The following is a 14,342-nucleotide window of genomic DNA, read 5'->3' as shown; positions in this document are numbered from 1 at the left end:
ATATATTGGATGAACTCGTATTAAGGCTTGAGATGAAAAATGAGACAGATCTAGCTATCAAGTGGACCACACTGTAAGAGGCTGTGGAGGATTGAACGTCTACCATTGAAAACCTTTTAAGGGTCACAGAAGTTTTGGATCATTATGAAATTTTTTTTCCCTCTTCATTCAGGCTTTTGTGACCTTATGAATAGATTGGACGGAAAATAAATGTTATGGTGGGCCCTACAAAATTTTTAACGGTGAAAATCAATTTTCCCGTTGCTCTTTGTGGTGTGGTCCAGTTGATATTTGGATATGATTTTTTTTTTTGATAATGCTTCCAAATGATCTCGAAATATGGATGAATGTCGTGGATATAATAAATACGTAACTGTGGGCCCATGTAACTTTGATATCTTTTGAACCGTTCGTACAAGTTCGAGGAGTGTCAGCGCTCGTCTTTGAGCACCACCGATCCGCTTGACGGAACAAGCAGGGGCATTTTCGACCTTTGGCAAGTCATCCGTACAGCTGGGTCGTATTCTCACAGAGGAAAATGAAGGGGCTTAGTCTCCTAAATGGGCCATAAAGGGGTCGTACAGTCGTAAATTTCTCAAAGGTTTTGGAAGCATTGCCTCTGAGCCGGGCATAGAGATAAACATGAGCCGGGGATGTGTGGGGTCCACAAAGATGTCCTTGAAAAAATCCACTCCGTCCATCTGTTTTCCAAGACCACAATGGGGCAGGATTCTAAAAATCAGACAGATCCAACACTGATGTGGCCATCATCCCAAACGAAACAGTGGGGATTGAACGCACGGGGCGACAGAAGTTTTAAATCAGGATAATATTTGTACCTACGGTTTATCTGAGAGGTAATAACCATATGAACGGTTTAGATGGCATATAAACATCAGCCCCAGGACATTTCCGTTCCCACTGTTTCATTTGGTATGGCCCACCTGAGTTTTATATCGATCTAATTTTTAGATACCTGTCCTATTATGGTCTCGAAAAACAGATGGACGGAGTGGATTTGTCACGGATATCTCTGTGGTCTCGATTTGTCACAATCTGGTTCCAAAGCTTTTCTCCTTTTTCAAATAAGAAGAATTTGATACTCCAGCGGAGTCCATTGGTTCTTAGCATGCACTTACAAAACCAGCATAACATAACTCGCATCGAACCGTACAAATCGTGGGGTCCACTTTAGATAGATACCACGGCAAAAAATTAAACAATAATCGAATGATAGAACCATTCAATCAATCAATCTAAAATCGATTCCGAGTGCATGCGTATCAACTATCACACTCCGCCAGAGCATCAAATTCCCTTCTTCTCCCATACGTGGGCTCCCGTCACTTTAGCCGGCGCATTTTAGCAAAAACCCATCCGCATCCCCTCATTTGTTTCTTCCAAATTTCAAATTTCCCATCCTCCTTTGGATCCGAACCCTCTCCTCTCCTCTCGTTTCGGGAAAAAAACAAGCTCGAAAATGTCTGCGTCCGACGCGGAGTATGATCTCAGGGTACGCTTCAGACCCCTTCTCTCATTCCTTTCCTTCTTCTTCTTCTTCTTCTTCTTCTTTTTTATCTCCGTTTCTCTAACCAAACCGCAACTCGCAGGCATCGACTCAGTCCGGGTTCGGAATCGGGTAAGGAAATCTTATTCTCAACCGTCCATTTCCATCTTCCAGATCAATGCCTCTTTCCTACGGTCCTGATCTCGCACTGCAGGGACTACACCTTCGCTGATGCTGGAAACCTTGAGCATTGCACTAAGTACTTGAACCAGACATTGGTGACCTTCGGCTTCCCAGCGTCTCTCGATCTCTTCGCCAGTGATCCGGTGGGCTGCAGTGCCATTGATACGTTTCTCTGCTAGAAATCTACCGCATTGGCTTGCTTTTATTTTTATATAGTTTGAATTTCATTTTATTTCAATTTATTTTGTGTTAGGTTTCAATAGCTCGCACTTGCAATTGCATATATTCCCTGTTGCAGCAGCGGCAGCGGGATATCGAATTTCGGGAGTCGTCGAATGAACAGAGGCAGAGGTGAATTTTTCTCATTTCTTCTTTTTGTTTTGGCATTTTCCTGTACAAATTCCGCAATGCAGTTTGCAGGATAGGATCTGTGACCACCAAGGTATACAGAGGGTTTTGATTCTGATTAGTGGGTCCCATGGTTGGGTAATCCTGACTGTTGGTCTGTTCTTTCCTACTGTGGATGGAGCACTCTGTAAAAAAGCCTCCCAGATTGGAAGATCTCCATCATTGATTTTTGAAACTCTGGGTTGAATGGGGTACTTGTGTTGCATTTCTCTTCTTTATCATCTACTTGCATGCCACAAATTGAAAGGTTATGATTTATCCTATAGAGGAGATTTTTGTGGCATTGTTCGTCCATGGTGGGAGATGGGACAAACCAATAGTTCATATTACTGAACAGTGGGCCCCACTTGTCAGAATTGAAAACCCAAGTGTAATATGTAAAGCCTTGGATTGCGTCATATAGGCTATAATTCCTTTTTTGTTAGGGGTCGTTTGGATGCTTGTAAAATTAAGTTGTAAACACTTTATACCTGCAACTCTTTTCATGTTTATAGTTTGTCCTATTTGGCTTTAAGATGTAATTTTTTTTTAATTAGGAAACACTTGATTTTGTTTGGATAACTTGTAAAGTATATATAGATTTTGATATGGCTTTATTTAAGCTCTTGTGGCAAAACATAATAAGGCAATTTAAATTCCATTCCCTTAATAAACATCATTGGCTATTGTATGATAGGTTGTTATCCGACATATCGAGACTAGAGGCCAAGGTTGAGAGGCTAGAAGCACAATTAGCAGCCAAAGATCGGGAGCTTGCTACCATTACTCGCACGGTGTGCTTTATTTTTAATTTATAGTATTTTTTTCCAGTTGCAATGGTACCATCGATGATTCTATTTCTCTTGTTATCACTCTTCTAAACTTCAAGATGTTCAGGAGGCTAAAGCTGCAGCAGCTTTCAAGGCCCAGATTGAAAAGCTGCAGCAAGAGCGGGATGAATTTCAGAGAATGGTTATTGGTAATCAGGTGCAGACTGCAGGCTCTCTTTCCATACAAATATTTTTACTGTTTCTATGTGGGGAGGAGTGCATTGGTGCATCTAATTCTTAGCATTTGTTTCCACGAGATTGTCGTGAACATTGATTCTGATCTGTTATTATTATTCTTATTTTTTAATTTTGAAAAGCAAGTACGTACTCAACAAATACATGAGATGAAGAAGAAAGAGAAGGAGTACATAAAGTTGCAGGTAGGATAATTTATTCATGGTTGTCAGCCTTTGCCCTTTGGAGATCCATAAATGGGGTGTTAGTTCATTTGTTCTTCAGGAGAGGTTAAACCAAGTGTTGATGGAGAAAAAGAAGGAATCTAAGTCGGGCATGGAGATAATGAATTTACTTCAGGTACATATTGGCCTGTTAAATATGGCTGTGCATTAATGAGATACCTCAATCCATCTGATGATATTAATGGTACATGTAAACAGAAAGAAGGACGGCAACGTGGGACATGGAATGGAAAGAAGGCTGATAATGATTTTTATAAAATGATTGTGAGGAGAATAATAACTTACTTGCTTGTTGGTTAAGTGTACTACTATAACTTGCTTTCATACATTCCCCATGGCCAACAGGCGGATGCATATGAGGTGAAGAAGCAGGAGCTGATGGCAGAGAATGCTGACTTGCGGGCGTTATTACGTTCAATGCAGGTAGTTACCTTGTATTTATCATTATTCCCACTTATATCCAATGGAAGTTTCAGAAACTACTTATTTGAGAAGACATAGTCATGTATGCCTGGTAAAGAAATCATCTTAGATTCAAAATTTCATTGTTTATTGCAGATTTTGCCTCTTTTGATCGGCAAAATACATGTGCATACAGCTCTATCACTATCTCTTTCACTTGCATGTGTTGGTTCTACTAAACCATCGATATCTTGCAATCTAAGTGCATGAACTGGACTTTCACTTCCTTTTAAGATTGATGACTTGATTAAGGGTTTAGCATTGCATTTTTTCAAGAAAAGGAACAATAAATGAAATGATATGTAAGCCTTGAACACCTATGCTTTTCAAAACATTTATGCATTATTTTAGATTATGATTATGAATATACGATTTCTAATGTGTTCCCACGCTTCTTATGGCAATACTTTATCGGGCTAGGATGTTAGTTACATAAATGAAAATCTATGCTTTGGTAACAAATCATTCTCTTTAGCATCTTTTTTGTGCCATGAAGTAACCTACTTATTTAATATGCTGATGCGAGTTTTACTGTCATGTATGTATCATATATCAGCACATATATATAAAGACATGCCATTTAACAGCCTTTGGTCCTTGTCATTGTTGGAGTTTTATGTATGTCGGTTAAATTGCACTGGTTGGTCCTGATGGTTTGATCTGTTTAGGTTCCATCACCTTTTATCGTTTATATTTGCTAAACATTTTCATTTTTGTTATAAACTGAACGCTGCTTAATCACATTCTTAAGAAGTATTTATTTTATTTAAAAGAACCATTCATAAGAGGCATTGAGTATCTTCTTGTTTGCAGATGGATATGCGTGAGTTTCTAAATGCTCCAAATGGGCTATCCAAGCAAACTTTGGCTGCGAATGAAAGAAATGATGCAGAGCCCCAACAGTCTCCATTTGGTGGTAGGACGGTATGGCCAGGTCTTGTCAAATCCTTGATAAATGCAGATTGGTTGGTCTCTAATGGGTTGTCTTTCGATGGGTTAGGTGCTGTCCTCAAGTAATAAAGTTTTTTCTTTTGATGATATGGTTACTTTCAGGATGTCTTTGACCTGCCTTTTCACATGGCTAGAGATCAAATAGAGGAGAGTCTACGAACTAAGATGGCTTCTATAAAGGTGAATTTACTTCCATATAGCCCCCCATCTTTTTCTCTTTTTGTTTTCTTTTTATCTTATAAAAGCATTGTTTATTAATAAAGAGGAACATGAAAGGAAATATTCAAGCTGCTCAAAGAAATTTAATTACATTGGTCATATTTATTTTCATGTATACAACCAAGATCAATCCTTTATATGATTCCGTGCTTCCATAGTAGTAATTAATTTACTATCCCATGCAAAAGGAACGGATGGTACAACTTCAAGATGCACAAAAAGGAGCAGAGGTCACTTCTGAAGCAAGTGAGAGGGAGCTTGAGCTTGAGGCTCAACTTGTTGAAGCCAGGAGCATCATTCAAGAGCAGGTTGGTAGATTCCTTCTCTCTTTCATCTAATGCAGGCTTTTTTTAGACTGTAGATATTGTAGAAACCTTTTCGTTTCCAGTTTCTTAAAAAATAAAATAAAATATTTATTTTAAGAAAAAGTTAAATTACTACTTTGTGAGTTTTCTTCTTGAGTAGATTTTTTAATTTGTTGGACTTGAAATTTTTATACCTTTCAAAAGAATCTCACATTTCTTGTTTCTTTCTGATTGTCCACCTGCTCTTGTCGAATAATTCTTTTTTTTTTTTGTCCTAAAAAAAAAAAAAAAATCTTTTAGAATTTGAGTCTTTCATTCTCCTTTTGTTGTTTTTATACCATCATCCTCATAGTCAGGTCCCAACTATTTGGGTTGGCTTTACAAATCCTATTTTGCAAATTTTTTTCTTATATCATACCGAAATTCCCATTTGGAGATGTAACACATGGCATTACAATGTTGCAGCTGTTGTGATAAATGGATAGTGTATATATGACTTTGTATGTGTGTAACTTCGAGTTTTTTTTTTTTGGGTAAGTTTTTTTTTAAGTGCTGTGATGGGTTGCTGTTACATAACTCTCAAATAAAGCTGAAAAGTTATGATATAAAATTTACCTGTTTCATTTGTTATGGAAATTTAACAACTTTATTGTGTCAGACTTGTTGATGAAAGGATGTGTTGTGTTGGATTTACAGGTCAAACAGGCATGCATAATATATAAGTCTTATACATACCTTTCAGGGTTGTTTTCTATCGGTACCTTTTTAGGGTCCATTTGGTAAGGAAGTCCCTCAAAATCATGTTTGACACCTAGTCCCAATTGGGACAGACACCATACCTTCCATGTCAGGTGTGCATTAAGCAGTGGATTTCCCTGCTTAATCACACTTTTGTAACATGTTGCTTTTATTAGGTCTCTCTTTGGATGAAGGATCTTCCATTAGGATTAAGTGAATCTCCATTTTGCTGGGTTCCATGCCTGCTGTATCAGAAATCTCTTGTTGCTTTGCAGCATCTTCCCCGCAGAACAGTGACATCAAGAGAGCTTACTCGTCCCTGATGTAGCCATTTTGCAGGGAAGGTGCTGCAAACTGACAATGGATTTCTTATATGGAGGATGCAGGTCCCGCCAAAATAAGGATTTTGAGATAATCCTGATTTTGGAAGATCCTTTGTAGAAATGGAGGCTAAAACATTCTAAAATAGTGATTACGGGGGGTAAAATTTTGGCTAACACACGTGAATCTGATGTGGGGGCAAGGTGCTCAATTTTACTCCTGATTTTGGGGATTTCCTTCACTAATGGATCCTTATGTTTTCACCTTTTTGGCATAACGAAATATATGAACAATTCTCCTGCTAAAGCAAAGTGCTGGAATTGGTCAACATCAATGACTAGGTTTCATAAATGACCAAGGCTTCTGTACTTTCTAGAAAATGCTGCTTAGGAGTTGACATAAGTGATTCTGCATGGTTTGTATCCGGTTACTAAAAAATTTGGTTATGTCAACTGATTATTGATTGACATGAGGGTTAGATGATGGTGATATCACTGATTATTGTCTTCTGCTCATTAGGTGAGCTGGTAGAGACACTGTAGCATGTGTGAGTGATCCAGGGTTCAATCCCTGGTAGTGTTACCTTTCAAAACAAGAGAAAAAATCAACTGATTTTTTAACCATTGTTATCCCTAATATATATATATATATTTTTTTTAATTTTTAATAATAATAATAATAATAATAATAATAATAATAATTATTATTATTATTTTAAGGTTTTTTCACTGTAGTTATCTGTGATTTGTTAGATCAATTGGTTATAGGAAAGCTTCCCTGTCTCGTTCGTGAAGCAGAGAACTTGACATACTTCTTTAGTTGTACATTGCTCCACCTTTAAAAACATTGCATGGTTCATTTTTAGCACACTTATGTGTCAACTAGGATGTTTCTGTGATGTGCATGGGTGTGCCTCTGCATATATGTATACTGTTCATGAGTTATCCAGTCCTGATTATTCAGAATGCAGATAATATCCTGATACCCAGTCGGGGCAAGTGGCCCCGTGGTTTGTTATCCAGACTATTGGTCTGATGGTCCCCACTATGGATGGGGGATGCCTCGTATATGTACTAGATAGGAAGATCCAAATATTCAGTCAGCAGACTACCGGTGACGGTTATGAATGAAAAGAAAATATGTCAACTGACTGGGAGAAAGAACAAAGGTTGGGTTAGAATCTTCCATTCTGGAATATTTGCGGGGCATGATCCATCCATGATAAGTTCCATTGTATCACTTGTGCAGACTGGGGGCATCAGGACACTATACATCCTGATGTGTCAGGATTTTATAATTTCTCATTGTACGTGCTTCATTGGCAAGCAGCCTGCCTGAGCTTTGTGCTTACAGTTTATCTACCTGTTTGATCATTGACAACTTCAAGAGAGACTTTAATACCAAAGTTTAATGCAGGCATCCATAATGTCTAAACATCTCGCGAAGTCCGAGAAGCCAAGGTACTCCACTGTACTTGTTTTGTTTGGTTTTTCAGTTTCTGACATATATTTACATGATCACATTCTGTAGGAGAGCGAGTGGCCATCTAGATGCTGACAGGGATTCAGTCCTTTCAGTGTCAGCTGAGGTATCGTTTTTGTCTAATTACATGAAATCTGTTTACACATCTTTGTTTTATACATATATATATATATATATAAAATTCTTTGAAGTCTTTTTACAAATCTTGCTTTCATAAGTTCTACTTTTGTGCAATGAGGGTTTACATGAAATTGACCTTGACAGGGTCTTGTTGGAACTAGGACCTTTAAGAGAAAGATCTTCATAGGACCTCTGAGAGAATATGACTGATAAATGAAGACAACCTTAGACTCTCATAACTTCCACTTGCTGTTTGAGAATTGCACATAGAGAATTCACTAGATGTATTCATGTTTTAACATTACACAGCTTCCCACTTTACATTTGGACTTTCAGTTCATACACATGGGTTCTGCAGTTCAGTGATATAAAATTTTGGTACAGATAGCCTCATCATGATTCATGAATGCCTTTGCACCAAAAGTTCTCCAGATTCCAAGATTCTTGCTTTAGAATGTTTGGCCTTTTATTGGTTGAATCAATGGAAACTGTATTTTCTTTCTTAACCATGGTGTGCCGTAAAGGCTGTTATGTAATGGTAATGGTGGCAACCATTACACGTTACGGGATTGTAATCACCATTAACGGCCCATTACTCCCCCTGTTAAATGCCGTAACAACCCCGTAATGGTCTGTTACAAGGCAAATATAGGGTTTTCAAACTATTTTTTTTCAGCGTTACGAGGTAGATACAAGTTTTTCGGGTCTTTATTTTCAATAATAATAAAAAGAGACCGTAACGGTCATTACAGGGCTGTAAAAACTGTTATGACCTGTATCTTAGAGGTAATAGTGGTGGCCATTATGGCCACCGTTACCGTTATGGAATACCTTGTTGTGAACCCTTCTTTGTTGGTCACCCATTGAAAGGTTTAGGATCTTTGAGTCTAGGAGATTTTTGGTGCATGGCTACATGATGGGGCCCCATTTGCACAAACCAACAGTGTGAATGGTATCGTGCATCTCTTAGCCCTAGCATTGCGTGTAGCTCGTAAAACATGCCTGCATGGCTTGAATATCATTGGACTGGAGATGCCCTCCACCATCCATTACTGTCTTAGAACTTAAAGATGGTAGACCACCAATCTAGGTTTGGATTATCTTTTGGATATACGCAACTTTGCTTTGAATTTCATGAAGGAGATATGCCAGGTCAATTCGTTGGAGGGAGATTGAAGAGGCAATTTGTGGCACACATGCCGATGTGGGCTGTCAATGTGTACCTAATCCATGGATACCAAGAGTATTTGACCTGATTGTATTGAATATGTAACTGGATTTTGGGCTCAATAATTGTCAGATTTGGGTCCAGACACTGGATCCGACTAGGATCCAGTCGGGTCAGGTATCCGAATATATGTTTTTTAGTTTTATTCCTTAATCATAATTATTATTTAAGTAATGTATGGTTCTAATCTGATCTGGACCTGATTCTGCACCCGAACTTCATTCCAAATCCCAATTTTGTGCTTGCAATTAGACATCACAGGATCCAGTGGAATACCTGAATCCACTCGGATTTGGATCTGGTTCCTCCTATATGGTACCCTTATCTGATGGCGATAGGGAGCCCTTTTTTACTTTTTCCTGAAGGTGATAGGGGATCATTCGCCTGAATCTAATTCTCTTGGTTAGCTCCGGATATGGTGCACCATTATCCAACCCAATCCCTAGTCAGCCCTAGTTTAATGGTGGCTAACTGGCTATCACCTGATGAATGAGCCCTGCTTTCTCACATTTATGCAAGGTTGGCACTTCCGCCATGAGTCACCTCTTCGTTCTGTCCTCTTGTGAATTGCTTTAGCTTTCATCTTTCATGAAACAAATCCAAGTATGTTAGACAGTTTTCCTTTGACCGAACTAACCACATTGAGTTCACTTTCACCCAGTTTTGATTACTACCTCAAAATCTCTTTCTTTGACCCTGAAATATGGGGCAAATAGTTGATCTCTTGAGAATTACCAATTTGAATCATAACAAGATAATGTTCCTCTCTTTGTTGAAAGATCATATACAGACAGCAATGATGGACTAATGGGATGGTGTCATGCCTGTGGGTTTGCCCAAAGACACTCGTGTGCAGGACTGACATATCATAAGCAACTTAAAACACCCAGTCTTCATTCGTTTGTTGAACTGCAGCGTCCTTAATGAGGAGGCTGCTTGGTAAAGACTCTTCCCTCCAGTGTTCTAGAATGTGGACCGGAATGGGGTGGTCGGACTGTTTTGGGCTGTTACTGGCCACCAGAAGGGGCCAGGTCACCACTTAAAAACCCGGTCACTTATGGGGATAACTGTTTATAAAAAAGAAAGAGAAAAAGATCACTAGCCTAATGACCAATTGGCTGTTAATATCTCTACTTTTATTATTTTAAATGAATTAGATTTCCAGGCCAAAACGGGTGAAGCAGGTCAGACCGGTTGGATACATGATTCTAAACCTCACTGAATCAACTTGAAACTCACCTGAGTCAACTCGGCTCGGCAAGATTTTGAGCCGAGTCCATAGGAAACTTGAATCTGAGAGTGACTTGGCTGAGTCACAGTGAAACTAGTTGTGGTTGACTCGTTCTGATTTGGGCCAAGTCACTCACCCTCATTAGAGCTCCTTAAAAAATTAAAAATAAAAATAAAAATACTCCTTTTAATTAAAAGTAAAAAAGTACAATGTTAGATTCAAATCCTCAACCTCTTTCAGAGAAGCAAGAGCACTTAACCAACTAGCTGTGCAACAATTTAATTGCTTCTTTTCTTATTTTCTAATATGTATATAAAGATAGGTTATCTAAATCTAGTTATAATTACTGAGTCTATTGAGTTGAGTGAGCCGACCCACTGCAAAGTTGAGTCGAGTTTTGGGTTTTTAAACGATGATTAGACCACCAGTGGGACTGAACTCCCTGTAAAAATAGGTTGAGGTCCGGTCCTTTTCCTCTTTTTTTTTTTTTTTGATGACGACAGGGTGTCCCCACTCCCTTTTGAGGCGAGACTAATCCCTGCCGATGCACGTAATCACCCGCAAACCACATGCATCAGGTAAAACACGGGGAGGGGAATCGTTCCTATGCAGGTTTTAAACAATTGCTTCCAATATTCGTCTTATATCCCTATCCAACAAGGCTTTAGAAGATGCTCAGTTGCCATACTTCCAGCCCTTGGATGGGTTCCATCTTCTAATCTAGAAATTTTATTTTTAGAGGTTTATGGAATGATATCCTGCCAAGTTCTTGTGCTGTTGTTTGATGTCAGTCATATTACAACTATTATCCGTGGTTTTTGAACTGATTCCTTCCATCTTATACTGTTTAGGTGGTGTAAAATCTCAGATTGTGATCTGATTTCTGTAGCAGTTGTTGTAAATGTTCTAGTTCAACTCTCTTGAACTGAAGTCGGCATTGTTGAGTTCAACAATAGGAGCAGCAGTGGGCAAGAGTGTAACTTTTGTAAGTGTAATCTGGTTAAAATGGACTAGGCAAGATGATTGATTTGTTTGGGATGTTTGGACAGCCCAATCAAAATCTGAGATTGCAGCCTGAGATATTTGTTCTATGTTCAAATCTCAAACTTTTGGAATTAAAGTTAGTTATTTATGTGCTAGTCATGCATTTCTTCTTTATCGTCTAATTCTTCCATGTGAATTCAATAACTGTACGTGCATCACTGAAAAAAAAAAAAAAACACATGGGTTCAGGGAATGTTGGTTGAGGAATTATAAGGTCCTGCACAGGGTTCCATGATCCAAACCACTGGTCTGATGGACTGCAGAGATCCGGACCACTGATGTGGAGCATGGCTCCATGGGTCAAACATGTACAGAGTCCTGTGCCCTAATTCCTCATCTTATTATCAATTCATGATCATTCAAATCTTGGAACTTGAATTGATTAATAAACATGCTCAAGGTCTGGCATCATCCTTCTAACTTGAGAAATGAGAAAGATGATAAGATAGTCTTTTAAGCACCACTAGATAGAACCCTTGCTAATCAATCAGCTTCCATTTAGGACGAGACCAACATGCGTAGCGTAATCATAGGCTCAAATCTCTTGGACGGTGGCATGTTTACAGATCCCTATGCACTGATGATTATATTTCGGAGTTCGGATTCCCAGCCATGCAGTAGGATTTTTTTTTATTTTTTATTTTTTTGTTCCTTTCGCTATAATCAATCGTGTTTCTTATAGGTATTGTCAAGGACCTTGTAGAAAGGTGAAAATCACTCAATCAGGTATTGGGCCCCAATCATAACTACAACACCCAAATCAAAGGAACGGTGTTTTTCTCCCAGAAAATGTGATCCAAGTGGTTCATCTAGTGGGAGTCCTCCCAGATGAGTCATGATCCAAACATCTCCCTTATTGGGAAACACTAGCCATGTCGGGGCTGTATGTTTTATCTGCATGTGGACCATTGATTGAACCATCAATTTACAGGGTGTAGATAAGATGCTAAAAGATCATCCAATGGTGGAGCTTTTCAGTCCCCTGCCAATCTATAATAAACCCACTGGAATGAACGATTTTGGATCACAAAAAGGTAGCCCCCACTGATATAATTCTAGCTGGAACCAAAAACATCCCATAAACAATAAAGAAACATAGCTGAAGTAACTCTTCAACAATCATGTAAACAGCCGCCCATGTAAATTAAAAAATGAAGAAGAAGAAGAGGCTTATGGGTATGGTAATTGCACATGTAAACAGCCGCCCAACACACCCCAAAATGCAAAACGCAGGCTTCTCCCCACAGCAAAGTGTCCAAAGAGAAAAATCAAATATAAGAAGCTTATACACCATAAACAAATACTAACTTCCTTTTCACCCGGATCATGCACCCCAATAAGCTATACACTAAAACTCAATATATATGCACTTCTCCCTATCCTCTCTCTCAACCAACTCACACCACAGCCCAGAAGTCCATAAACTAACTTACCTTGTGAAAATGCAAGCTTCCAAAGATCTGATTTCTAGCAACCCCAGAAACCCAAATAAGAAAAACAGCTGCTGCGCAGTTTCTCTACTTGAAAGAGATGAGATCTTCTTCAACAGGCTTCTCTCTAGAGAGCCTTCCATGGGCTTCTCTTCTCGGATATATTACCGGGTGGCTGCTGGGAACGTCCCGTTTGAATGGGAAGTGCAGCCAGGGAAGCCCAAGGTTGTGCCGGAAATTGTGCTGATCCCGCCTCTCAGCCCTCCCCCGGCCATGGTGGGCTCGGTGTTGGCTCTTCCACCGTGCGATCGCACTGTAGCCAAGGGCTCAACACGGTTGAGGCTATGGTTTAGGAAGAAGAAAGTGAAGAGTCAACAGAGTCAGAGTCAAAGTCAGATGGGGAGTGAAGATGGTGGTATTGATAGGGTGGAGAGCTTTGGATTTTGGAGCAATGAAGGTGATTGGACGTGGTCGCCTCCTGATTCAAGCTCATCTTCATCATCATCATCATTGTCTTCATCGTCTTGCCGCGGTTTTTCTCCAGTGAGGAAACTTCCATCGCCGGAGAGTCAGATTACGGTGAAGGATTCAGGCAAGAGGCGAGGGATGGATAGGCTGGATTGGGCGTGGAGGTGTGGCCCATGGAGTTTTGCTGGGGTCATGGTCTGCATGGCTAAGGGTGTTTGAAGGGTGCTATGGTTATTTCAATTTCGTGTGGGGGGAGAATTAAAGTGCAATGGTTTAATTTAATTATTTCATTTTAATGCAGAGCAAAAGTCATATGCATATTCTATTTTTTTGTCCACAAACTTCACATGTATCCTGCAATTATCATCAACGTAAATTTCTTTTTTTTTTTTTTTTTTTTAATGTGATGGGGCCGTCTCTGCACAATACACGTGGCAGGATTGTGTGTCAATCAGGACCTTCCATCTAGTTGGCCCTGGAATGGATGGAAAATGTTTAAAAATACGTATAGATCCTCCTATAAATCAGATCAGTTGACTTCAAAACAACGTTAGTAAACAAAGATAGTTAATGGTCAATATTAAGTGCTTTAAACCATTGGAATCGAAGTTAGTTTTTATGTGCAAGAAATGCATGTTTCTTCTTCATCGTCTCATTCTTCCATGTGAATTCAATAACTGTAGTTGCTGCATCAGTTCCATGATCCAAATCACTGCTCTGATGGACTGCAGAGATCCAGACCACTAATCTAGAGCATGGCTCTGTGGGTCTCACTTGTATAGAGTCATGTGCCCTAAGTCCTCTTGCCTCATTATCAATTCCTGATTTCTCCAATCTTCAAACTTGCATTGATTAATAAACATGGCCAAGGTCCAACATCATCTTGATAAAGACCAAGCCCTATCAAACTCATGTGAAAGAGGGGAAGTGCACCCTCATTATCTTACCTAACTGGTAAGATAAATACAAATATTAACAATTAAGCAAAATTTTAATTTAAACACAAATATAAAAAAC

The 14,342-nt window shown here is 39.1% G+C and overlaps 2 protein-coding genes across 3 annotated transcripts; both read left to right on the top strand.

Annotated features, from left to right (window-relative positions):
• Positions 1 to 1,395: 1,395 nt before the first annotated feature.
• On the top strand, positions 1,396 to 11,520 carry LOC131256735 (uncharacterized). Of its 2 annotated transcripts, none has more exons than XM_058257760.1 (16): positions 1,396 to 1,513; positions 1,611 to 1,639; positions 1,722 to 1,833; positions 1,944 to 2,041; positions 2,775 to 2,871; positions 2,975 to 3,064; positions 3,225 to 3,287; positions 3,367 to 3,441; positions 3,525 to 3,590; positions 3,672 to 3,749; positions 4,602 to 4,712; positions 4,842 to 4,919; positions 5,147 to 5,266; positions 7,739 to 7,782; positions 7,853 to 7,910; positions 11,235 to 11,520. In XM_058257760.1, the coding sequence occupies exons 1-16, from the start codon at positions 1,481 to 1,483 to the stop codon at positions 11,241 to 11,243; spliced, it is 1,161 nt and encodes a 386-aa protein (XP_058113743.1). In that variant the 5' UTR covers positions 1,396 to 1,480; the 3' UTR covers positions 11,244 to 11,520. The 2 variants fall into 2 exon arrangements, with proteins under 2 accessions (XP_058113743.1, XP_058113742.1); XM_058257759.1 differs by lacking the exon at positions 11,235 to 11,520 and adding an exon at positions 8,069 to 9,326.
• Positions 11,521 to 11,637: 117 nt separating this feature from the next.
• LOC131256736 (uncharacterized) lies at positions 11,638 to 13,959 on the top strand. Its single transcript, XM_058257761.1, has one exon. It carries the CDS (start codon positions 12,792 to 12,794, stop codon positions 13,542 to 13,544), a length of 753 nt encoding a protein of 250 aa, XP_058113744.1. The 5' UTR covers positions 11,638 to 12,791; the 3' UTR covers positions 13,545 to 13,959.
• The last annotated feature ends 383 nt before the right edge of the window (positions 13,960 to 14,342 follow it).

This window comes from Magnolia sinica, chromosome 9 (assembly GCF_029962835.1).
Source record: "Magnolia sinica isolate HGM2019 chromosome 9, MsV1, whole genome shotgun sequence".
Classification (NCBI taxonomy): Eukaryota; Viridiplantae; Streptophyta; class Magnoliopsida; order Magnoliales; family Magnoliaceae; genus Magnolia; species Magnolia sinica.
Note: the sequence above shows the minus strand (reverse complement) of the source record. Positions and strands in the feature narration are given on the sequence as shown.